The 26,699-nt window shown below is 42.1% G+C and overlaps 1 protein-coding gene across 8 annotated transcripts in view; it reads right to left on the reverse strand.

Annotated features, from left to right (window-relative positions):
- Cstpp1 (centriolar satellite-associated tubulin polyglutamylase complex regulator 1) overlaps nt 1-26,699 on the reverse strand; it is a 167,909-nt gene that overhangs the window by 118,557 nt on the left and 22,653 nt on the right. For 4 of the 8 annotated variants that reach the window (XM_017591556.3, XM_039104523.2, XM_039104521.2 and 1 more), the window contains one exon: nt 24,696-24,798. The exons of 3 other annotated variants lie outside the window; for them this stretch is intronic. In XM_017591556.3, the coding sequence (XP_017447045.1) occupies nt 24,696-24,798 (103 nt within the window). Of the gene's footprint in view, nt 1-24,326; nt 24,522-24,695; nt 24,799-26,699 lie in introns of those variants that run through there. One more of the 8 variants, XM_063283295.1, reaches the window with a different exon arrangement.

The following is a 26,699-nucleotide window of genomic DNA, read 5'->3' on the forward strand; positions in this document are numbered from 1 at the left end:
TTACCATATAACACCATAGAGAGGTGGAAAGTGAAGGAGATAATTATAATTAGGTCATAAGGACTCTGCTGTCATCAGTGATCGGGGCCATCATCGCTGTCCTTATCTCTCTGTCTCTCCACTGTGGCATCTTCACCTTGTTACAATGCAGCAAAAGCCCCAGTGGATAGAGCCCTCAGTCTTAGACTTACCAGCCAGAGCTAGAAGCCAAGTCAACTCCCACTGCTCAGTTATCGTTTCCCCAGTCATCAGCATTCTGCCCGGGCAGCAGAAATAGATGAAGACAGTGCGTAAGGCGGGAGAGAGGGAAATACTGACACAATGGAAAGACAGACCAAAGAGGAGAGAGGCACCCAGGGACTGCCAGCACCTAGGCCCCATCTCTCAGGAGATATCACTGAGTTCTTGACCTAGTTTCTCTGGCAGGAGATCTTTTCTTGTCCCAGAAAAGACTTGTGGAGACAGAGAGGATTAAAAAAATAATATTGTTAAGAAGTGAGGTTGCTTGGCTTTGCAGTTTTCTAGCTGGGATCCCTTTATCTTTCTTGAGAGCCCCCCCAGATCTCTTTTATTCTAGGTCAGTAATTTAACACTCTCAGTTCTCAATTCAAAGCCTGTAATGACCTTGCTGTGCTGAATTATTACTCCAGGATATAGAAAAAGAAAGAGAGAGAGAGGGAGAAAAACCCTCTAAAAACAACAGAGGCCTTTTGATCAGAGGACCAAACTGCAGCTTGCTGTAACTCAAGCTGTCCATTCTTACATGGCAGGAATTAAGGACTCCCCCTGCCAGGCAGGACCCTATTAAAAGACAATAGCTGTTTGAAAAGGGTAAGCAAGTTGATATGGATATAATAGGCCACATATGGGGGCCTCTTTCTACTCTGAAATAAAGCTCCTTCTTACAGTTCTGAGCTGGGAAGTCTAGCATTCAGCAAGGCAGAAGGAGGCAGGATAGAAGAGAGTGAGTTGCCATGCAGAGATGCTTAAAGGTACTTCAGAAAAAGAAAGAAAAGACCTGAAGAGTGCTTTGGAAGAGAGGAGCATCAGTCACTGAGCACAGAGCCTTTCAGAACAGGTGCTTTTTGGTCAAAGAGCCTTTAGCACCAATGATGACAAGAATTTGGCTAGAATCAGTCGGTATCTGTAATGGATCAACAACAACAAAACCCCAATAAATACAGCAGTAATCTCTTACCAAAAATAGAGCGGTTGGCCAAAAGTAATCCTCACTGCTGGCTAACCTAGTGTAGCATCATGTAAACTCTAGATTACCACCTAAGGCCACTTACTATTTCTTGGATGCCATTTTTCACAGAAACCCAGCAAAACAAAGATGCACACCCTACAGAGCTGCCTGTAAATCATACCCCCCCTAAGAGAAAGAATGGTAACCACAGGACACAGAGTCTCACACTGTGTTAGCTGGCCCATGTTTGCCTGTCCATTGCCTGAAACACTCTTCCCATTAGCGGGTGAAGCCTTTGAAGGATCTTCAACCCACAACAGAATTTCCCATCTACTCTTTTAGCTATCCCTAAAATCTTGTTAACATGATGCAAAACAAGGAAAAATTTAAGAGTGATTTAAGGCATTTAAACACATTAATCTGTTTATTTATAACTCAACTATGTCATCAAATTCCTCCGTGAAAATATCAGAAAAGTGTCTTCTTCCCTTCTCTATCGTTTGCCAAATAAATGTCCTTCCGTTGCCATCCATTGCACTTAATGGGCTATCCTGATGGGATAACAACCAAAGGCAAATGCAGGATCTCCAGTGCTTGTCCCGCTGAATGTCTGAGATAGAACAAAGCTCATCTTTAGCAAATAAAGATTTTGTCCATTGAAGAAAGGGTCTGGATTTCTAAGGGGACAAAATGTGTCCATCCTAGATCCGAAAGAACAGGAACATCCTTTGTATTTTGAATGTAGTAAGATGAATATGTAAAAGGGAAAACAACATCGGAATACTGGCACTGCTGTCTGTGTAAAACACGATCTGCCACAGCTACCCTCTGGCCATAATTTACATTGTCCCTAAAGTAAACTGTAACTCAGCCCCTCTGTCTGATTTCATTGTGCGTCAACCTCAATTCAGTAATCTTGTCATACAAATCAAGCCTGGAACTGGGTTGTGAGGGTAAGGAAAACAGGAAGGCAAGAAGACAAATATCACATGTTCTCTCTCCTAGGGGGAGCCCAGGGTGTGTGTGTGTGTGTGTGTGTGTGTGTTGAACATGTAGTAAATTTAAGGCTAACCAGGGTAACATGCAATCCTATTTCAACAACAACAACAACAACAACAACAACAACAACAACGAAAGATGGGCTGGAGAGATGGCTCAGCGGTTAAGAGCACTGACTGCCCTTCAAGTGGTCCAGAGTGTAATTCTCAGCAACCACATGGTGACTCACAACCATCTGTACTGGGATCTGATGCCCTCTTCTGGTGTGTCTGAAGACAGCTACAGTGTGTTCATATATATAAAATAAATAGATCTTTATTTAAAAAAAACAGTAACAACAACAAAACATGTTTAAGTAGTTTGGCTTCAAGTAGGAAAAATTCAGTCTCTTTCTCTATCATCATTATTATGCTCAAGATGTCAGCCCCAAATCTGGCCAGCCTCAGGATAAAACAGGAAACCAGATGCAGATGTCACGTGACACTACTGACCCTATTTGATCAAGGCTGTGTCTACTACCATGCGCTGTTTTGGTACATAGACCAGTTAGATCCCATCTGTTATATCTGTCTTTACTTCAAGTCATTTTCAGTTGGGGTTCTGGACTTGTTGCCAAATGTCTTTCCATTCGTTGCATACTCTCTGAGGACAAAGCACTTGACAGTTTCTTAAAATCCATCCCAGCACTTAGTACAGAAACAGACACAAAGTAAATTCTCAAAAAACATGAAATATAAAATAAAAATATAAAAACAATTAGTATTTTCCCCAATTGGCAGCAAAATTGTAAAAGGGCACCAGCCCTTAGTAGGACCCCAGACTTACTTAGTATGACTGACTCCATGAGTCAGGCTATAAAATTCAGCATGCAGACAGCATCACGTGACAATAAAACAAAGGTCTAATCCATCGAAGTCCACAGTTCTAAATGCACTAACTTTGCTTTTGGGCTTCCGTAGTTCTGCTTCTGGCTATCTGTTCTTGTTAACTGAAGTATCTCAACATAGAACATGGTTTTTCTCCTTAAAAGCGCACCCTGAGGGTGGGAGAGATGGCTCAGCGGTTAAGAGCACCTGACTACTCTTCCAGAGGTCCTGAGTTCAATTCCCAGCACCCACATGGTGGCTCACAACCATCTGTAAAGAGATCGGATGCCCTCTTCTGTGTATCTGAAGACAGCTACAGTGTACTTATATATAATAAATGAATAAATCAAAAAAAAGAGTTAGCAAGCTGAGAATCTTACAAGCTAGCTTATTAAAAAAAAAAAAAAAAAAAAAAAAAAAAAAAAAAAAAAAAAGCTCACCCTGAGAAACACTCAGGGCTATCCTGGGGTCCTGAACACCCAGTGTAGTCGCAGCCAGCTAATAAAGACTTTCTATTGGTTTAAATCCATGTCTTCTCTGGTGAATACCCCACAACAAATATTAAAAGGGGAACAGGAAACCACAAACTTTCTAATTTACAAGATATAAAAGAGTTCTTTTGAAACATTTTGTTTGAACTTTAATATTAGGCCCAAGGAAAGCCAAGTTAGTATTAGAACTCCTCCTCCCGACTTATTCCTATAAGGGACAGAAGGAAGACAGCTGGGTCTGCCCCCTCATAAACATGATCTAAATGGGGGCTCAGACACGACAGTGTCATGTCATAGTTGTAAAGAAACACCTTTCTCAATGAATCAAAGCTTATCTGTCAAGCAACTCCTATAACCACCATGGCTTCCTTCCTTCCCTCCTTCCCTCCTTCCTTCCCCCCTTCCCTCCTTCCCTCCTTCCCTCCTTCCTTCCCTCCTTCCTTCCCTCCTTCCTTTCTTCCCTCCTTCCTTCCTTCCCTCCTTCCTTCCTTCCCTCCTTCCTTCCCTCCTTCCTTCCCTCTTTCCTTCCCCCTTCCCTCCCTCCTTCCCCCCTTCCCTCCTTCCTTCCTTCCTTCCCTCCCTCCCTCCTTCCTTCCCTCCTTCCCTCCTTCCCTCCTTCCCTCCTTCCTTCCCTCCTTCCTTCCATACTTATTTATTTTTAGGTAGGGTCTCAATATACTGAGACCCCCTATATAACCCAAGATATCCTCAAATTTAGCTTCCTTCTTAGCCTCTGGGATTTAAAAGTACACTATTCTATGATACTTAGCTAAAAGCTATACACTTTTTTTTTCTTTTTTTTTCTTTTTTTTTCTTTTTTTTTTTGAGACAGTCTCATACTGTAGCCTGGGCTGTGGGACTCACGATAGTTCAAGTTGCCTGAGTGTGGTAGTTTATACCTATATTCCAAGCAGTCAGAAAGTGGGGACAGGAGGACTACTTTGAGTGCAAGGCCAGCCTGGGCTACAGAGAGAGACTCTGTCATACAAAAAAACAAACTGGAAACACACGATTCTTAGAGGAAACAGAAGGAGAGCAGTGAGGATGGATATGTGGGCTATGTTTAAGCTCTGTCCCTGGGAAGCAGTGCCAGTCTCTCCTTCCCACCACTCAGAAGAAGCACAAAAGCAGATGCTCATCTCTCTCAGGCCCACACCTAAAACCAGCTAACCACTGCCGCTAACACTAACTACACAGGACAGCAAGAACCATCTCATCCCTTCTGCCTGAATGCCACCTATTTCTCTTAATGTTCACAAACTAGCACAGGAGATTAAGAAATCAACATTTTGGGTTGGGGATTTAGCTCAGTGGTAGAGCGCTTGCCTAGGAAGTGCAAGGCCCTGGGTTCGGTCCCCAGCTCCGGAAAAAAAGAACCAAAAAAAAAAAAAAAAAAAAAAAAAGAAATCAACATTTCGGGCTGGAGAGATGGCTCAGCGGTTAAGAGCCCCGACTGCTCTTCCAGAGGTCCTGAGTTCAATTCTCAGCAATCACATGGTGGCTCACAACCATCTGTAACTGAGATCCGATGCCCTCTTCTGGTGTGTCTGAAGACAGCTATAGTGTACTTATATATAATAAATAAATTAATTTTAAAAAAAAGAAATCAACATTTCTAAATGTCCTCCTTGATCTAAACACTCCAGTTCTCCTCTTCCTTCTGTCCATTCACCTTTTCATCACACAGACCTCTCTGCAATGTATCTGGTATAGGTCTCAGAGTCATAAGGAAAACGTAATGAAATTTAAGTTTAAGTCACTGGTCATTCATAAGCTAGGAGGGTTTTTTTGGGGGGGGGTGTTTGTTTTTCTGTTTGTTTTATTGTTTTGTTTTGTTTTTTTCCGGAGCTGGGGACCGAACCCAGGGCTTTGCGCTTGCTAGGCAAGCGCTCTACCACTGAGCTAAATCCCCAACCCCTGTTTGTTTTACAAAATCAACTTGACACACTTTCAAAAATGTCTATTTTGGTAAAAACTGTAGCTGATAAATAACTCTAATTTCTAAAACAAGCTTCAGCTTCACTTCTTGGTTATCCAAGAGAGAGATCTGTTTTGTTAACTTCTGCTTTATCTCAAATATTTCAATATTATATTATGAAGTTTGGGGGTTGGAGTTTTACCAGAACTCTAGCAACCATTAAATGGGTAGAACCCCATCTAAGGAAGTCAGCTGCCCTTTCCTGAAGACTTAGATTTCTGATACTTAATAGTATATCTTTGTTAGCATTCTCAAGACTTCCCTAGGAATCACATGAAGCTTAAGAGAAGACGACAGAATTTTACCAGGGAAGGAATTAGCCAGCAATAAAATTCCAAACAGTTTATGTATGTAAGAGCAGTAACTCAATCCTTCTTCCTTTCCCCAACAGAATGAAAGCTGTTACTACATAAAGTTTATGAGGATTCAGTTCCATATGGTAACTAATAAACTTCTAAAAGAGTCGTGAATGAATGAATGAGCTAGGCATGGTGATGTGTGCCTTTAACACCAGTATTTCGGAGGCAGAGGCAGGTGGATCTCAATGAGTTGCAGGCCAGCCAAGGGGCTACTATGTGAGATTCTGCCTCAAAACACAAACAAGCAAAAACAAACAAACAAAACAACCCCTTTATTATGACAACCAATGATGCTAACGGTCAGGACTCTTAGTCACAAGCGATAGAAAAACTAAATCTTCTGTTGGGCAAAAAGGAATCACCTGAATTGCTGGAAGGACTTCACAAAATCTAGATGTAGCTGAAGGACACGGCTTAGAAAGCAGTCAAGAATCACAGTACCTCCTGAGTAATAATAGCTGAGATTATACTCAAACCTACACATGCGCACATGTGCACACACGCACGCACGCACACATGCACACATGCGCGCACGCGCGCACACACATCCTGGGATGTGTTACCGGCTTGTAACCTCAGAAGTTAAAAGGTAGAGGTAGGATGGTCAGGAGTTCAAGGTCATCCTCAGGGCCAGAATGGACTACCTGAAACTCTCTCAAACAAAACAAAAAGAAAAAGGGAAAAGAGTTGGGGGTGGAAAGCCAGTCCTGCTCTTGAGGAACCTCATGCCTTAATATGATCTCCATCCTCTGAATTCCAACACTTGCTTCTGTTCAGCAGTCAAAACCTAAATATTGGGGAAGGTAAGATGGCTCATTGAGTACAGAGGCTTGCTGCCCAGCCTGAGAAGCTGAGTTCAACCCCTGGAACGCACACAGTGAGGGGAAAGAATAGATGGCAAGTTTGTCCTCTGGTCACCACATTCGTAGCACACACCCTCACTCCCAATGAATAAATGTGATAATAACAATTTTAAAATCTAAATATTGTTTGTTACTAAGACCTTGGATCTAGGCCAGGGATGCAGCTAACACTCACGATGCCCAGCACTTGCACAGCGGAGGAAGGAGGGTCATACGTTCATCCTCGGTGAGTTCAAGACCAGCCTGGTCTATACATGACCATATCAGAAAAAGAAAGGGAGGGAAAGGGGGGAGGGAAGAAAGGAGGAAAAGGTAGTTTGGATATGCTTTTCCTTTGCTGACATTCTCTATGTACTCTTTCAGTCCTGAGATAAACGTTGTTCCTCTATGGCTCACTTTCTAGTTTTGTACAATTCATCATTTCTGGGCTATATTTATTTAGCACTCCAGAACCACTAGCCCTCTACTTGAATTGGATTTATATCTCTAGCATCTTTCCACAAAAGAGGGTTCCTTGAGGTTCATGCCTGGCACAGTGTCTGACATTCAATACAGGCTTACCACATAGCTACAAATTTTTAAAAAATAAAAAGACCAGTCGGGAAGTTTATTTCTTGGCATTTACAAAATACTGTCTTTTACCATTGTTTTTTCTCCAATATAAATGAACCTTTCACCAACTGGCCTTATCCATATTTTAATCATGTACTTCCTGTCTGTTGCTTTTCAGCTTGTACTAGTCCTTCATAAATCAAATTAGATTCCTTAATAACCCCTTATAATGAGTAGTTCCTATTTCTGCTAATATAATTATATTCCACTAAGATACGAACTCTAACAGAATTCCTCTTCCAGTAAAGATAGACAGGTAATTCAAACTAACCCTCCTGGCTAAAAAGGAGTAAATAAATCATTAAAAGCAAATGGTTCTTCTCCCCCCACATTTTTATTAACCTCTAAGTTAGTGACATAGTCAGGGTTACTGTTCTGTGATGAAGCACCATGCCCAAAGCGACTTCGGGCAGGAAGGACTTATTTGGCTTATGCTTCATCACCATTGTTTACCAACCAGGTCAGGCCAGAAACTCAGCAGGGCAGGAACCTGGAGGAAGGGGCTGATGAGAGGCCATGGAGGAGTGCTGCTTACTGGGTTGCTCCTGATGGCTTGCTCAACCTAATTTCTTATAGAATCCAGGACTACCAGCCAGGGTGTCCCACCCACAATAGATGGGCTCTTCTCATCAATCACTAATTAGGAAAATGTTCCACAGGCCTACAGCCTGGTCTTATGGAGGCATTTTCTCAGTCAAAGTTCCTCTTCTCAGGGTGTGTGTGTGTGTGTGTGTGTGTGTGTGTGTGTGTGTGTGTGTAGTTGACATAAAACTAGCCAGCACAGTTAGTATGGAAAATAGAAAATAATACATTTCATGTTTTCATACACATATATCATTGTACCTTGCTCATCCATCCCACCTTCCCCTGAACTGCTCTCCTTGTCACTAGTGCCCCCTTTGCTTTCTTGGTGTGTGTGTGTGTGTGTGTGTGTGTGTGTGTGTGTGTGTGTGTGTGTGTCTGTGTGTGTGTGTCTGTGTGTGTGTGTCTGTGTGTGTGTGTGTGTCTGTGTGTGTGTGTGTGTGTGTGTGTGTGTAATCTAGATTCCAGAATATTGTCTCCCTCCCTCATTTCCCTCTCTATTCCCCCATCTGGCCATCTCATATTGTCCTGGTCTCCCTTCTACTTTTAAGAGGCATATGTTTGAAGGTTTCAGAGGCCATTTTCAAGACAACAAAAAATGACAAGGCCAGGTTATGAAAGAATCAAATCCAGAGAAGTGAGCCAAGCATTTGTGGCCATTTATCCCCATGGGCAGGGCTTCCAAACACAATGGTTCATGGGTTGACTTCAAGAATTCCACAAACTTGAAAAGGTAAAATTTTCTATATTTTTACTTCCTTCTAATTAAGATGCAGCATTTCCTTTAACTTGGAATGTCAACACAGATTCCTGTTGTACTTGTAACTTTGTCAACAGTAGAAATCTCAATTCCTATCACATTACAATCTATTAGACATCTCGCAACATCATACATGCTTGCTGTCACTTCAGAGGTTGTATCACTATGCCCTTTGATAATTCCAGGAGCCTCTGCTAGCTGTAGAGGGTGCAGCTGATAGGCTAAGTACTTAATACTTTTAAAGTTTAAGTTTCTGAGTTTTCAGATGGTTTTAACTTTGGAGGGCAAAGCAGTGGAGTCCAGGATGCACTGGAGCTGGGGAGGGACCCCAGCAAAGCCATACTGCTCTTCTGCTCCCCAGAGAGCTACTTAGAAACCCCCTCTCCTGGATAGTTTTGCTTAGCTTCAAATCATTCCAGCACCTGATGGGACTGAGGTAAACCAGGAGTGCTAGCACCCTGGAGGTGCCAAAGCAGATGGGAAGATGACAAACATCATTTGATCCATTGTCTCCACAGTTTTTTCCAACCAATGAGTACCACTTGACTAGAGTGGTCAAGTATACAAGTATACTTTGTATACTAAAAAGTAGAACAATAGAATTATAAAAAAAGACATACTAGAGATAAAATAAATAAGCCCACAGCAAACCCAGATATGGATTCTATAATGCCCATGCTTTACTGGGCTTGAGCAAGTTAAAAAACAAGACTAAATAAAGAAACTAGCAATGAAAAGTACAAAATAGGAAAAAAAAATTGAGGTCTTGTAATTGAGGTCTTGAGATTGTCTCAATATTGGGCTTTGAAATCTTCCTGCCTCAGATTCCTGAATGGTAGGATTCCAAACATGTGTCTCTGCCATGCCCCAGCCTAAGTGGATTACCGAGCTGAAGAACATAACAACAAAATTAAGAACTTGGTAGGTGGTCATAACAGCATTTAGACACAAATGAGGAAAGAATTGGTGAACTAGAAAATAAAATGCAAAATAAAACCTAAAAGACAAAATGAGGAAAAGTGCAAAAAAAAAAAAAAAAAAGTACAGAGGAGACAAATACTCTGAGGTCTAATGCTTACAGAATTGGATCCCCAAAGAAGTAGGAATAAAGAGAAAGACAGAAGTATATCTAAATAGATCCTAATTGAAAATTTACCAAAACTGATTTAAAAACAGAACAAATAATCAAGGTGTGGCCAGCAAGATGAGTCGGTGGGCAAAGGCGTTTGCAACCTGCAGAACTCCCGCGGTGAAAGGGGAGAATGACTCCCTCCATTTGTCCTCTGACCTCCAGACATGCAGTGTGGAACATGTGACCACATTGGAGTTCACACACATACACACAAAACAAATAAATAAATGTAAGACACCAAGCTACAGGTTCAAGACGCACTAAACACCAAATAGTTTAAATATACTTTTAAAATCAAACTATTCAAAGAATGTCAAAACTGCCAAAACCCAAAGATTAAAACCTGAAACATAGACAGAGATTAAAAACAAAACAAACAAAAAACTCAAACATTTGCTCTAAGAGGCAAACAAAAGTTGCAGCCCTCAACAGAATTAGGTAAAAATCATGTCAACCTGTATTTGATAGTAAGCAGAAACTGCCCTTCAAACATGGATGTGAAGCCCCACAAGGACTGTGGTTGGTAGGCTGCTTACAGTGCTACTGATCCACCAGGCCGCTCACACCAGGAAAGTGTATCACCCCCACCGACAGTCGAGCCTGAGCTTCCCACCAGTAAGTTACCCACTGACAGCCTCGTTGTACTTCCAAAGACAGGTGGGATCAAACCAATATTCAGGAGCTGTCGAGATAGCTGAGTGGTTAAAAGCACTTGGCTGCTTTCGAGGGCACAGATCCTGCTCCAAGCACCCACTCGGAGGCTCGCAAGTATCCCTAACTCCAGTTCTAGGGGTCCAAAGCCATCTTCTAACATTGTCAGGTACCAGATATGTACATGTAAGTGACAAAACACATATACACATAAAATAAAGCTAAAAAAATTAGAAAAGACAATTTTAGAGTAGAATCTCCACCAGGGTTGGGATTCCTCCTCTGTTTTGTTCACTGCTACATCCCTAGTATTTACAACACTGAATAAGGTACCAGCACCCACTCAGTAAATGCATGAGAATGAGTGGTGTCGGCAGTGACTGACTCATTACAGCTTAAGCAGAACAACAAGCCTTTCATATCCATTATCTAATTTAACCCTTCCTTCCAACAATTTAGTGACAAACATGTTTTCATGTATGAATCTCACTGTTTTACAGAAGAAGCTAAGCTACCTGCCCAAACCACACTGGCAGGCCCTCAAACAAAGATCAAAGTCTATATTCTTGACCATTATGCTACTGTGCTTTCACACCATACTAAAAGCCCCTTTTGCCCCCCCATCCAAATTCTATTTGTCTTTCCCAATGAAGAAAAGCTCCTCGATGGATGTTGCCCTATTAACCACTCTTATTTAACCGTACCCATTCGCTCTCCTTGTTCTCAACTCTTAGCTTACTGTCTACATAGTTTAATGCTATGGCAGAAGATCTGATCATGTGCTCCTGTTGTCTCCTCTGTAAATGTTATCCCCAGCCAGAGCACAGTTCTTTACAGGCAAATTCCTACTGATACATGATGCTTTGTCACAACAGTTACTGTATAGCAAAGGAATGAAGAAAAACATTTAGTCAGGAAAATATGCAGGAAACAGTGTTTGGGGATCAGACTTGTATGGTTTAAAATTCTAAACATCACATTGGACTAAGAAAAACACTCTCTTTAAAAGGTGGTTTTTACATCAAAATTTCCATAGTATCCTCTGGATGTTCAGGGCAATCCGGAGATAACAGCTCTTAGTTAAAACCTCTTGACAGGGCATTTGTATTACATATTAGGTGAAGTATGAGAGTGTGCAGATAAACAATTATCCACACATGTAAACGGCAACTTGTGTGGTGTAAATAGACTCCCCCTGTGTGGAACTGCCTGCATGATGCTCTCTCTGGGCTCTGTGGTTTCTCAATACATTCCAACTGCTCAGAGGCTGGAGTCTGACTGCCAGCATGAGGGGCAAGAATCTCAGGAGAGAAGGTCTGCTTTGCATTACCCTGAACACAGCACGACCAGAGTGAGGAGCAAAAAGCATAAGGCTGGACCTCAGCTCTCCCATTACACATTGAGTTTTTTAATCTTAAGAGGAAGTTGGGTGTTGACATTGAAGATAAGTGAAGAACAAGGATGAAGGGAGGGGGAGAGGGAAAAAGAGAAGAAAGGAAGAACAGAAAAGAGAAGGAAGGAAAGAAAAGGAGCTAGAGAGAGCTCTGCAGTTAAGAGCATAGCATTGTCTGCTCCTCCAGAGGACCCGGGTTCAATTCCCAGGACACACATGGCAGATCACAACTGTCTATAACTTCAGTTCCAGAGATCTGACACCCTCACACAGACATAACAATGCACAGAAAAAATACAAATAAGTACATCATTTAGGGAGACAGAAGCTCTGTTAGACAATTATCTGAATGAGCAACCAAGTGTCTGACACTAAGTGACTAAGAGTCATCAGCCGTTGGGTCTCAAAAGTACACGAAGTGTAGGGTGAGGAAGAACTACTAGAAAGCATGAGGTGTGCGAGAGTCCCCAGCCTTCAGACCACTTCAGGTTCAAAGAGGAAGAAGCTGAAGAGTATTCCCTTCTAAGAAATAACAAAGCAGAATAAGCAAATTGCAGCTAGACCAAAGCAAACTGCACATAATGAAAGCTACCTGGACATGGCTAGATACTTTATGTGTCATTTGACTTGTATGTCACATGAACCAGTTATCCCTGGTAATAACCTAGAGCTGGGGGAAAAAATCAAGCCAGAGACACCAACTACGGCATTTACAGTTGATGGCACTTAAGGACATGGCAAGGAACCCAAGCATGATGCACATGGGGCACACCTGTAATCCCAGCACTTGGGAGGCAGAGGCAGAAAGATTGCTGCAAGTTCTGGGCTAGCCTGTTCTACATAGCAAGCTAGGGTCATGTAATGAGACCCTATCTCAGGAAGGAAAAATAAAAATAAAAAAGACAAGAGGAGGAACTGAAGACTGTTTCTATAATCATGAAGGAACTGCAGTCAAGGTATTCTCTACTGTCACAGCCCTAGGACTCAGCATCCTAGGAATCTTCTACCCCAAATAAATTCGCAGGCATTCTCTGATAAGACAGCATCCACAGCTGATGGTCAAAGAAAGGAGTCACAGTTCTGGCCTCAGGTAGGAAATAGGTTGGCCCTGACCCTCTGACAGATCCTGAGAAGAAACACTGTTTGGGGCAGGTCCTTGGCTACAAAGTCTAATGTGATGTGACTGGACAAAGGGAGGGGGTTGTCGTTCCCCTTTCATTTCCCTTTTCTCGGGGAAGAGCCACTGCTGTGAGGCAACCATAATCGGACTGTCCTTCATTCTCCTCTGTCCCCACCACCCCATCCTGGTTCATTTTAAAGAGCTGCTTCAAGCACCAGGCTGTTCTTTCCTGTTCTTGTGCCAAGGCTGCCCACCAGCAGAGAGCTCTGGGAGTTCTGGGAAAGTTATGGAGACAATTAAAAGCACAAGAGAATTTAAATTGCTCTGTTGATAAAGTCACGTTGGGTAACTTCTGACAGGCTACTTTCTGTTATTAATAGTAGTGCAGATTTGTTCATTCAGATTTGTGTGAGTCTACTTGACTACCAGGGGGTACTCAGAGAAATCGCAGAGTTGTGATAGAGATGAAAAATGAGGGCTTGGACTAAGCAAAGGTCCTTTAAATTAGTAATAGATTGCAATAAATCAAGTTGTTTCTCCTAGGAGAAATATTACAGTGTGAAGAATTATACCCAAATATTATACTAGCAAAAGCAGTTCCCATGAAAACAGAACTATTCTTGGTGGGTCTTAGGAGTCCTTTAGCCTTCATTTCCTCTTACTGGTTTCCTAATGGCTTGGGAAAGGGAGGGGGAGGAGGTAATCATGTGATTCTTGACAGAGGGAAATAGGACCATTTACTACTTCTCTAACCTTTGACTCTGCATTCTCAATGAGTTAGGGGACCAGTAGGCTGTGAAATCACTTCCTGGGTCACCAGGTCAAGTGCTGCTTCTGGATGGTTTCCTGTAATGGTGACACGAAGGGCCTGAAGGAGAAAGACGGGCTTTACACAAAAGGGCAGTTCTTGTATCCTCAATGACTCTGGATCTTTGAGCATCAGACAGATTCTGGTGACTCTTAACTCCCTGCCATGGCTCCCTGGAGTGTGTCTGCCATAGCAAGCCTCTCCTAATACAGAAAAGACTAGAGATCTCTATGCACTTCACAAATGGCAGTTTAACAGAAGTGTCTTGGACACTACTGCTTTAACTGAAGGCAAAATCTACTCCTGGCAATTCTGAGTCTGAGAACCCAGCTGCTGACAAGGAGAAATGGGTAATTCTCTGTTACAACGTGTCAATTCTAGCTAAGAGTTGAACTATGGAAAAAGGCAGGAGGGGGTGGCTCTTGGAAGGAACCTGTAATAGAATCAGTCACTATTACTTCACTATACCACATTTTGATTTAATTTAACAACAATAAGTAGAAAAAAACATGGGGCAGAAATGGCCCAGGGAAGTCTTAGGCCCATTCTTGATGCAAAGCCATGAGCTTGGAAGGCTCTTTGTCCCCAGTTTTCTGTCCCTCTGCGCCATGGGTATAGGACAAGTCAAAACAGCAGCACTTACATGGGAGATGGTAAGTTTGAAAATTATGACAACTTTAGAAATGTCTTTGCCCTGATTGTTCTAGTGTGTTCATAGGCCTTGGGAGTACCTACTTGTCTTATAAAAGAAGAAACCATCTATGTTTATTATGTCATGTGTATGGTGCCCAGCGGTGCCCACAGAGCCTGAGAGAGGGTCCTATTGGACTAGAAATACGACCTGTTATGAGCTGCTATGAGGATGCAGGGAACTGGACCCAGGTCCTCTGAGGGAGCAGTGAGTGCTCTCCAGTCTCTGTCTGTATTTTCTAACCAAGGACTGTTTTCATTAGAATTATATAGTCAGTGATTTATGAATATGTCCTAGTGGGATTTTTTCTTCTATGAGTAAATTAATATGATACACATTTCATGGATTTATTCTAATCAGGACAATAAAGAAGGAATTTGATGCTGAAACTTTTTATGATAGTAATCCAAAAAAGCATTCAACTTCTCAACTGAATTCTGATAATTACTATGTCTTAGAATGAAATTGTTCCTTTCCTAAAACCTAATAAATAAAGCCTCCTGTTTCCATACTAATACTACATGAAAGACAACATAAATAATTTTTCTGACTACCTTACTACTTTCCTTATTGAGTCTGAGCAAGGCACGAGGGAAGCTACTGTCTACAGTGCTGCTCTTTTGTTAAAACCTAATTCCACACCTTGGCATGTTCCCTGACAACCACTGCCAAGAACACAGTAGCACATAAAGTAAAACAAAATTATCTTTCCTGACACAGGCAGAGTAGGTAATCAAGGCAGACAAAGAGAAGGGGGATAGCCTGTGAAATATGTTACAGACTCTTGATGTGCTAGCTCTCAATGTCTTCTCCTCCGAGTCTTCAAGACATCCTATAAATCATATAGCCCTGGTTACTTCTTGTTATTTATCTCATAGTTGTCAGCTATATAGCCTTCAGAATGTTAATTTATGTGTCTGAACTCCCAAATGTGTGAAATACTGATACTCTACCTCCTAAGTGTGTGCAAGCTAAAGGACAGTGTACACGGAGAAGGGTGCTTAGCACATAGTGTTCACCAGCCACACCTCTCACTGCATCTCTTTGTTCACACTGGGTCTCTAAGGGGATGCACCTTATATTCTCTCCTGTTATAGGCCGTTGCCAAGTACACAGAAGCACATAGCAAGTACTCAAAGACAGGTACTGAGGGGCTGGAGATGTAACTCAGTTGGTAGGTCCTCGGTTCAATACCCAGTACACATGCCTGTGATCCCAGCACGCAGGTGGAGGAAGGAGAATCAGAAGCTCAAGGTCGGGCATGGTGGTTAAACACACTTGCTTTTCTTGCAGAGGACCTAAGTTCAATACCTGACACTCACATGATGGCTCACAACCATTCACAACTTCAGTCTCAGGGAATCTGATACTCTTTTCATGAAGGCATGCATGTATTCTTTAAAAATAAAAGTCCAAGGTCATAGTTGGTTACATAGTGAGTTCGGGCCACCTTGGGCTACATGAGACCAAGACCCTATTTTGGAAAAACGTATAAAGTGGGCGTTGAAGTAAATTCTGGCTTATGACTTTATCCTTAAAATAAAGCTCTATCAGGGCTGGAGAGATGGCTCAGCAGTGAAGAGCACTTGTTACTCTTGCATAGGATCCAGATTCTCTTCCCGGTACCCACATGGTGGCTCAGGACCATCTATAATTCTTGTTCCAGGGAATCCAGTGTCCTCCTCTGACTTCTGCAGGTACCAGGAACACACAAGTACACACATACATGCAGGCAAAACTTTAATACATAAAAGTAAAAATAAATCTAAGAAAGACTTTAATAAACTTTTTTTTACAAAAAGGGAATGCATGTTTATATTGTTACAAAAGGACAGATGAAACTACTAGTAATATAAATGCTGATCATAAATAAGCAATAAAGGACAGGAGAAATAGCTCAGCAGTGGAAAACTCTTGCTGGTCTTCCAAATAATTGGAGTCAATTAGCATTATTTACATGGGGACCCATACCTATCTATTACTTCAAGTTCAGGAGTTCTGAGGCCATCTCCTGACAACAGTGAAGATAAGGCACACATGATACATATTCATGCAAACAGGCAAAATAGTCATATTTCTTTTTAAAAATTCAAAGGAAATGCAACAGGTAGTAAGGATGTCATATACCTGCAGAGAAGGCTCAGGTATATTAGTGTTGTGAACACATACCATCCTGAGAAACAGAATATAGTCTGTACATTCTTAGCCAAATTTCTTTTTTTTAAAGATTTATTTATTTTTATATATTTTAATACATTGTGGCTATCTTCAGACACACCAGAAGAGGGCACTGGATCCAATACAGATGGCTGTGAGCCACCATGTGGTTGCTGGGAATTGAACTCAGGACCCCTGGAAGAGCAGTCAGTGCTCTTAACCGCTGAGCCATCTCTCCAGCCCCCTTGACCAAATTTCAAAACTCAAGATGTGGATGAAGATCTGCAAACAGCATATGCTTGCATGCACACACACACACACAAAAATCTAGCTTCTTTTTCTTCTCTTGCTTCCTGCTCTTCCCCTCTCCCCTTTGTTCTTCTTCTCCCCATTCCCCTCCCCCCTTCCCTCCACATGCTCATGGCCAGCCTTTACTCCTCTCCTCTTCTACTCTTCTTTCTTTCCACGTGGAAAAAAAAAATCTAGATTCCAAGCACAACAGCTAGTAATATAAAAACAAAATAATCTAGGCATGTTGAGCCACATCTAATCCCAGCTCTCTGAAGCAAGAGTGATTTGGCCTTTCTAGTCTACAAACCTACTTTTAGGAAAGCCAGGGCTTCACAGGGAAACTTTGTATTTAAAAACAAAAACAATAAAATTAAAAATATAAAACCACCAGTCTAGTAAAATTGTTTAGCATTGAAGAGTAAATGCTTCTACTGTATCTTATGTGATTTAGGGACAGAGTCCAAATGTTGACTGTATGACAGCAGGAGAAGAAAGCTGAATAATCAGTTTCAACCACCACACAGAAGACATAAAGAAGAAAATTTGTCTGGTTTAAAAGAAATTCAGGCACAAAGATGGGTCAGAGACTGAGGGAATGGCCAACAAATAACCAGACCAACTTAAGACCCACCCCAATGTCAAGCATCAATTCCTGACATTTACGTATGCTCTGTCATACTTGCTGACAGGACCTTAGTTTAAGTGTCCTCTGAGAGGCTCCAGTGAGCAGCTGACTGAAACAGATGCAGAGGTTCACAAAGCAACATTGGATGAACCTTGGGAACTGTTATGGAGGAGTTGGGGCAAGGATTGAAGGCCCTGAAGAGGATAGCAATTCCACAGGAAGACCAACAGAATCAAGAATTCTTTACCCTATGGGCTCTTAGAGACTGAGCCATGAAGCAAGGAGTAGATCCAGGATAGACTAAAGACCACGGCACATATTTAGCAGATGTAGAGCTCAATCTCCCCATGGGTCTTCCAACAACTTGAGCAGGGGCTGCCCCTAAAGGTGCTGCCTATCTGTGGTACCCCTGACTTGGCTGTCAGTTCTGGCCACAGTGGGAGAGGATGTGCCTAACTCTGTAGAGACTTGATACTCAAGGGTAGGGGCATGTGCAAAGGGTCCCTACCCTCTCAGAGGGGAAGCAGAGGGGTGGGTGGACAGAGTCTATGAGGGGGACCTGGAGTGCAGACAGTGATCAGGATGAGAATGAATATATAAATTATTGGAGAGATAAAAGAAAAAAAAGTGAAAATTGTTGAGTCTAAAGACACAGAAATACTATTCCTCAATAAAGAATCTGGAAAAGTTCCCCCTATAATAAGCTCCCCAAAGAAAGTCTCAAAAGACAGACAACTGTTCAAAACCATCATCCTATCTATGTGCTTTTTGTTTCACTCAACTGCATTCTGACCCTGTGCACACTATAGACTCAGTTCATGCTGCGATGAAAATGCATCCAGTCTAACTTCAATGATCCTAATAGTCTGTAGGAGTTCCTACCATGTTTCAATGCCCAAAGTCTCTTCTGACATTCAAGGCAATCTCTTCATCACTACATCTTGTAAAATCAGAAAGCAAGTTATATCTTTCCAACATACAACAGCACAGAATACACCTTCTCAATCCAATAAGTAGGGATGTGCATATACTGAGAGAAGGTTGAACCAAGGCAAGAAACAGAGCATGGTAAACAACAACTCCTGTAGCTTTGTCTCAGACACATTGGACTTGAGTTTCTAAGGGCTTAGATGGCCCTATTCTAGTAACTTCTCACACATCTCTCAGGTTGGGTACTGTATACATATCTTTATGGCAGACTGCTCAATGCATTAGGTATCTCAACACTCTGTGGTCTCAAAATGCAACTCAAGCTTCATCCCCACAATTTAAATGTGGGTCTCAGTTCACCAGGCTACAGAGCAGCAAGTGCCTCAGGGGAGGCAATTCCCCACACCACCACCAGGTGGGTGTTGGGCTGTAGGGACACACCTCTCCCAGCACCACTCCACGGTTGGGGGATGGGAAAATGCAGTATGAGTTGGGGAAGATTTAATAAACTTCTTCCCTTGCAACCAAAGCAGTCATCATGTAAACTGCAGTGAAAATGAAAATAAACAAACACAACACAAAGGCAAAAAGACCTCTGGCCCAGGGACCAAGACCACAGCACTGCTCTTTTCTATATTAGGATGTGGAGGTCAAGCTCCCTGATGCCACAGGGCTGTAACTATCAATTAACTGTGAAGAATGGTCCCCAATCCTGATAGCCATTCTCAAATTCCAGCCTTTTTCTTTCTTTTTCTCATCATTATTTTCCAATGTCTTTTGAAGCCACGGTTCTCCTGTTACCCTTACCACAAGAACCTGGCCACGCTATGCTGTGGTCTCTAAGTCACAGCGACTTGGCCCCATTTTCTTGGATGCATATCTTCAGAGACTCTGGCCCCGTGCGGACCTGGTCCAGTCTTACAGAAGCACCTCAAATGTGGATTCCCTTCTCCTTCTTGTCGGAAGGACATATGTTCAAAGGTAGACACTGCACACAGCACAGAGGTAGATCTTCTCGGGGTACCTTCCTGCTTTCAAGTTCTCTAGTGCTCACTCAGTCTTGGAGACACAGACACAGTGCTGACCAGCCTTTTACAGTTTGCTAAGATTTGCTGGAATGCACACTGGAAGAATGTGGTGAAGAATCCAGCTGCCGCTCAGGCCACAGTACACTCAGCACCCCTTTGTATTCACAGAGACCAACAGGGCAGGCATCCCTGTGATACAATGTCCTGAGTCCCTAGCTAACAAGACTTCCAGATGCCAAAATCTCTCACCTGGGGAAATGAGTATTCATCAAAGGCACCCTGTTCCCCAACCATTTCCCTGATTCCTGCAAGGGTATCAGAGAACCAGGCTACAGGCTTGTGATGTAAGACCACACCATCTTCAGAAAGGTAAGAACACTTCTGCCATGTGGGCCCTGATCTCCTCTCCTCAGAAGCCTGCTATGCGGTTGTCTATCTGTCTGTGTGTCCATAGAGTTAATAACTTTTAATAAACCCCATGTTCCCAGAAATCTATCTCAGTGTCCCTCTTGAACCCCTTATTCGAGACCTTTCACTTAGGGACTTGTTTGCAAATATGAGCAATTAAAGTGACATTACAGGTGGAAGGTCAAACCAACAGAAAGACCTCTGAGAAACAAACGCCCATCACTCAATGTATGGAAAGGCATGAGCTTGACAGAAGTATACATGATTACATGCTTTCCACAAAGTCATGCTAACTGTTCTTTTTTTTTTTTTTTTTTTTTTGGTTCTTTTTTTCGGAGCTGGGGACCAAACCCAGGGCCTTGCGCTTCCTAGGCAAGCACTCTACCACTGAGCTAAATCCCCAACCCCGCTAACTGTTCTTTAAAGACAGCTCTAATTCATCTCCCAAAAGGTTATCAGACAAGGCTACATGATAGGCTTGGATGATGTAGCTCTCAGAGGGAATTCCTGAGAGTTGTCCAAACAATATGAGACTTTAAAAAATTAATATAAAGGCTTCCTGTAACATTAGGCAGGAAAGTCGACTGGAGGCAGGAGAAAGCAGCAGACTTTGTAACACTGCAGGTGATGCTTCATTTCTTAGCTCTGACAAGGATTAGCTTTTGAACTTGAAGCTCTTTTATGTTTAAACTGAGGCGCCTCCATCAATAAAATAGGGGTAACCATGATGCATAGCTCAAAGAACTGCAGCAGAGGAAGCACAGTCGGCGTTTAAAACTACACACTGTTGTCATCATTATTACTGCTAAATACACCAAGCTTTGTTCAACTCATCTCCACTGTGAGGCAATTTCAGCCTGGTGCTCAGAAGTCTGCTCAGGTTAGCCTGAAGAGAACAGCTTCTTCAGAGCAGCGACCTTCTTACAAATCAAAATGAACCTGTCCCTGAACAAGAGCACTATCACCCGATAAATCACATTCACAAAGTAAAACCACAAGCTCCCATCATTTGGGTCTCCAAATAGCACTGCTACTACTTCCCATTTCGGTACAGAGCTTTAAGCTTTTAATGTCTTCATTGCTTTGATGCTGGGTCACTTTTCGCATATCAAAATAACCTACCTTGAGCCAGAGCTGTACAAGTGTCAGGTATGTACTATTCTCATACCTTATATGAATTTTAGTTTTCTGAGAAAAAGAAACAGCCTGATTGGCAACTAGGTTTCTGTCAATATTATGGAAAAAATCTTGAGTTTTTTTCTAAAAACAGTGTATTAGTAGATTAATTAAAAAACAAACAAATAAACCCAAAACCTACCACGAGCCAACAGCATACGAGCTCTCTAGAGTTCAGTGTCATTTACACAGGCCAGTGAAGTTTGATTTCTGAAATCCAAATGGAGACATGCCTTCTACAATTTTTGAAGAGAAGAATATAGAGCTTTGCCCTCTGAAATCAACTATAGAGTGGAGGTGGGGAGAAAAGAGTATAAGAGGATCAAGAGTAAGAGTCGCAGACAAATATGCCAGAGCATAAAATGTAGATTGTTACTGATCAAGACACGTTTACTAACACTTTTACCGACAGCTTTATGAGCTAGCACACACCACGCGCATACTGGAACGCAAAGATGGAGAGACACAATCCCTACCCACAGGACTCCTGCAGAACAGTGGGAGACATATAAAGGAGATGGGGGCGGGGAAGAATGGAGGAAGGCCAGGGTGCATTCCCCAGATGACTCATGTTTCACATGGCAAAGAGCTGCCAAGGAGCTGGTACAGATTAAATGGCCTAGAAACCCGAACCTTGTCAGGTCGGTAACGGCAAGCATGGCTATGCAATCTCAGGCTTTATCCTCTGCCCCTTGGTCGACTCAGCCCACACCATGAGAACAAACAAGCGCCCTGTCTCTACCTCAGCATCCTGTAGAAGACTGAGGAAGGAGACTAGCTCTCTTCTCAAGAAACTGGGTTATCCTCTGGAAACTTAAAATTCCAGTGTATAAAAACATCTGGATGTTAAGGCTGGGAAAGTGGTTCATTGTTAGAACGCTTGTTTAACATAAGAAAGACACCAGGTTCCATCCACAGTACCATACAAAGAAAGGAAGGAGGGAAGGAGGGAAGGAAGGAAGGGAAGGGAAGGGAAGGGGAAGGGAAGGGAAGGGAAGAGAAAAGAGAAGGAAAGGAAGGAGGAGGGAGGAGAACAGAAGGAAGGAAGCTAAATGAAGAAAGGAGAAGAAAAAAGAAATCTACATTTCATCCATTTTATTTCTGAGAACTCTAGCACAGCAAAAGACCTAGGGAGGGCCAGATATTCCTTTAATAACAACCCACATTGTTTGGACCATTAGAACAGCTGTCTGATGTCCAAAGAGTCTCTGAAGACCTGGGAGTGGAAAAAGACACCTTTATAGTCAAGGGAGATAGAAGCTGTCAGAGATTAACTCCCCCTTTCTTAGAATGTCCCAAAAACACAAGAAAAGGGGCATATTAATAGTAATAGTAGGGCTGGAGAGATGGCTCAGCGGTTAAGAGCACTGACTGCTCTTCCAGAGGTCCTGAGTTCAAATCCCAGCAACCACATGGTGGCTCACAACCATCTGTAATGAGATCTGATGCCCTCTTCTGGTGTGTCTGAAGACAACTACAGTGTACTTATATATATAATAAATAAATTAAAAAAATAGTAATAGTAATAAATATAAAATAACCAATAAAATTAACCCCACCTGTGTTTCTTTAGCATACCCTTTTATGAATATTAAAGTGTTTTAAACTGATTAGCTTAAAAATTGTTTGGTGATATTCTTAAAATGGTAATCACAGTCCCTTTCAGACACTCAGTGTGTCCTTTACAATGAGCTTTTAAAAATATATAATCATTAAGCAACTAGTACAACATTCTGTGAAAAGAAAAGTGCACAGGCACGGCATCCAAATCAAGTCCATGAGAAAAAGCAGCCATGAACACAATCACCAAATAAAGGAAATCAGAGAGAGAGAGTTGTGAATAAAGGGGAAAGTTAAAAATCCTAAGAGGATGGGGCTAGTGAGCTGGCTCTGTGATTAAGAGCACCAGCCACCACTGCAGAGGACCCTGGGTCAATTCCTAGCATCACATGGTGACTCACAACCATCTATAATTCCAGTTCTACACTCTCTGGCATCCATGGGCATCAGACATGCACATGGTACACAGATACTCATGTAGACAAAACACTAATACACATAAATTTAAAAACAGATTGTCAACCTTAAAAGGGAAACTAACAAACAAAAGTCAAGGAACCTAAACACACCTAATGGATCAAAAAATTACTACAGTCTTGACCATTCATAGACACACAGAGGAGCTGCACCAAAGACATATTCTTGCTCCTATTCATGTTGAACAGCTCTCAACCAACCTGATTGATTGAGATTTCTCGCTACCTCACCATCATCAATGACCTAATCTATTATTATTGTTGTTCATTTTCTTGGTAAGGGTTTTATTGCTGTGATGAAATGCTGTGACCAAAAAGCAAGTTGGGAAGGAAAGGGCTTATTTGGCTTACACTTTCCGATCACAATCCATCATTGGAGGAAGTCAGCACAGGAACTCAGGCAGGGCTGAAACCTGAAGGCAGAAGCTGAAGCAGAGGCCATGGAGGGTGCTGCTTACTGGCTTGCTTCCCTGGCTTGCTTCCCTGGCTTGCTCAGCATGCCTTCTTTTATTTTTTTTTTACTATATTAATTTATTCATTTATTCACTTTACATCCTGATCACTGCCACCCCTCCTCCCAGTCCCCCCCCACATGGCCCCTCCCCTTCACATCTAAGAAGTGGGTGGTCTCTCCTGGGGAACCAATCCACCCTGGCACCTCAAGTCACTATCTTCTTATAGAACTTATCCAGACCAGGGATAGCACCACCCATAATAGGTTTGGCCCCTCCATTGATCACTAATTGAGAAATGTTTTGAGATTTGTCAATACAAGTAAACTAATCTCTCTACCTTAGCCTCAGGCAGACTCTTCAGACAAGGGCAAAAAGCAGACACATTCTTCACCAAAATATCACAAGAACGATCGCTAGGCGACATACTAAAATTCTTCTCCTCTGAAAGCTCCTGAGCCAGGCTCCCAGGTTAACTCACTCTCGGGACCACTGTCTTCCATGCTGTTATTAGTGTAGCCTGTTAAGCCCCACTTAAAACATTCTACTACTTTCCTAATTCAAAGTCCCAAAATTCTCATTCCTTAAAGCAAAAGCATTGTCAGTCCTATCACAGCAATACTCCACTCCTGTTACCAACTCCTGTCTTTGTTAGAGTTTTATTGCTACATAGAAACCATGACCAAAGTAATTCTTATAAAAGCTAGTATCTAATTGGGGCTGGCTTACAATTTCAGAGGTTTAATCCAGTATCATCAAGGTGGAAAGCAAGACAGTTCCAGGCAGACACGGTGATGGAGGAGCTGAGAGTTCTACATTTTGATGAGAAGACAGCCAGGCAGATATTAGATTCCACACTAGGCAGGCAGAGCTTCAGCATAGGAGACCTTAAAGCCCACACGCACAATGCATACTTCCTCCAACGAGGTCACATCTACTCCAGTAAGTCCATACTTCCCAGTAGTGCCACTCTCTGTGAGCCAAGCATTCAAACACATGAATCTATGGGGGCCAAACCTATTCAAACCACCACATTCCTGCCTGCTTCCAAGTACCTCCTTTGTGCCTGCTCAATTAGCAAAGCATTCATGTACTCACTATTCAGTGAAGAACCGGGCAATGCCATACTGGCTAATATCCTCCTTGTTCTCTAGCAGCTGACACACTGCATCCTCCATGTACGTGAGGACATGTCGCTGAGCTGCAAACAGAAGGAAAGAGAAAATGGGAGAGATTAAAATAACAAAAAGTCCTCTCAATCCCAATGAGAGGCCATGTAAGTCAAGGTGTTATCTCTGACCTGGGGGAGTGGACTAGAACAGAGGCAAAGCTTGCTGGCCGTAACTGAGCTATGGTGCTAAAGGGTGAAGGAAATGAGTGCAGAACATGACCTACTGAGGCCTGACTAGCTGTCATTCCCACTGTTCATTCTTATTTTCAATAACTAAGAGTTTCAGCTCCACTCTTTCCTCTACATCTTCTACCCTTTTCCAACTGTGCATGGTCAAAATGTATTTCAAGAAATGGATGATCCGATTCTAAAGAAAATTCAGATTTAATTTTAAAACATCACTGGAAAAGGTTAGGGACCATGAAAATTTCAGTGCTGTTACAGATTTGTATCATTAACCTTGGGAAATAGCAATAAATTATTAGATATACTTTTTTATGAAGGTTTATTTATTTATTATGTATATGAGTACACTGTAGCTGTCTTCAGACATACCAGAAGAGGGCATTGGATCCCATTACAGATGGTTGTGAGCCACCATGTGGTTGCTGGGATTTGAACTCAGGACCTCTGGAAGAGCAGTCAGTGCTCTTAACCACCGAGCCATCTCTCCAGCCCCTAGATATACTTTTATGGTATACATACAACCTGCATTTGTTGTGACTAAGAAATGTGTGAACTAAGCACAGGCTTGTCAAAATAAGCTCAACTCAGAAAAACAAAGTATCAAGGAGACTGTTATGGACTAAGAAGAGGGTCAAAAGGGAGTGGGACACAGAAGGTAGAAGAACAGAGTATGAGAAAAGTCACAGTAAAGTCTGTTAATTTGTGCCATAATTAACATATATTAATTTAATTTTTTAAAAACATGGTCTTAGATAGACAGGTTTGACTTTTAATTTGGCTTTTTGAAACGAGAGGCTAGTTGGGAATCACTATGTAGACTAGTTTGGCCTAGAACTCACAGAGATCTGCCTGCCTCTGCCTCCTGAGTATTGGGATTAAGGACATGTACCTCTGTCCCTGGTGTAAGAGTACATGACTGTTAGAAGGACCTGAGTTTGAGTAACTGCCTTTTTTTTTTTTTTTTTTTTGGAGCTGGGGACCGAACCCAGGGCCTTGCGCTTCCTAGGCAAGCGCTCTACCACTGAGCTAAATCCCCAACCCCTGAGTAACTGCCTTTTGAAGCTTAATTTTGAATAGTTACTTAACTTATACTTGATTTAGGCTTTATCAAGTGTACAAAGCTGTGTAATTTAGTTCCACAGTAAAAAGAGACAGAAAAAAAAGTGAAGATGCATGTCAGATAGTCTCGAGAGCAGCTGTGAAATAATCTATGTCAAATTCTAGCACTGTTTTCAAAATATTAATCATAATCAAGTATATTAAACTGAAAAAATACAGCAGACTAATATTAAAATACAGCCACCTTTCTACCTCTGCTGTGTCCCCTTCTTCTACCCACTTAACACTGATCTTACAAAACTCTTCCTTCCTCGGGCTCTGCGGGTTTTGATGACTTACCTGCACCTAAGGCTAGTACAAGAATCCAGTATCCTCCCCCGACCCTTTGATTGCAAAAAGGAAAGAGCTTCTACTTAGAAGCAAATCCTGGTGCTTCTCCTCCCTAGCTCCAGGGACTAAAAGGAGTGTTTTCATAGTAGTTAGAATCAAAGTCTTCTCATCTTGGGGGGGAGGGGGATGGATTTTTTTTTTTTTTTTTTTTTTGGAAATAAACTGGAGGGGAGTGGGATTGTACTGGTTTACTAATACAAGCTAAATATCTTCCAGTCAGACACTTAGTCTACCATTTTTGAGCCCCTATCGAACTTATTGAGCAATATGCCAGAAAATGTACTGATTATTATAAT

Source organism: Rattus norvegicus, chromosome 3 (assembly GCF_036323735.1).
Source record: "Rattus norvegicus strain BN/NHsdMcwi chromosome 3, GRCr8, whole genome shotgun sequence".
NCBI lineage: Eukaryota > Metazoa > Chordata > Mammalia > Rodentia > Muridae > Rattus > Rattus norvegicus.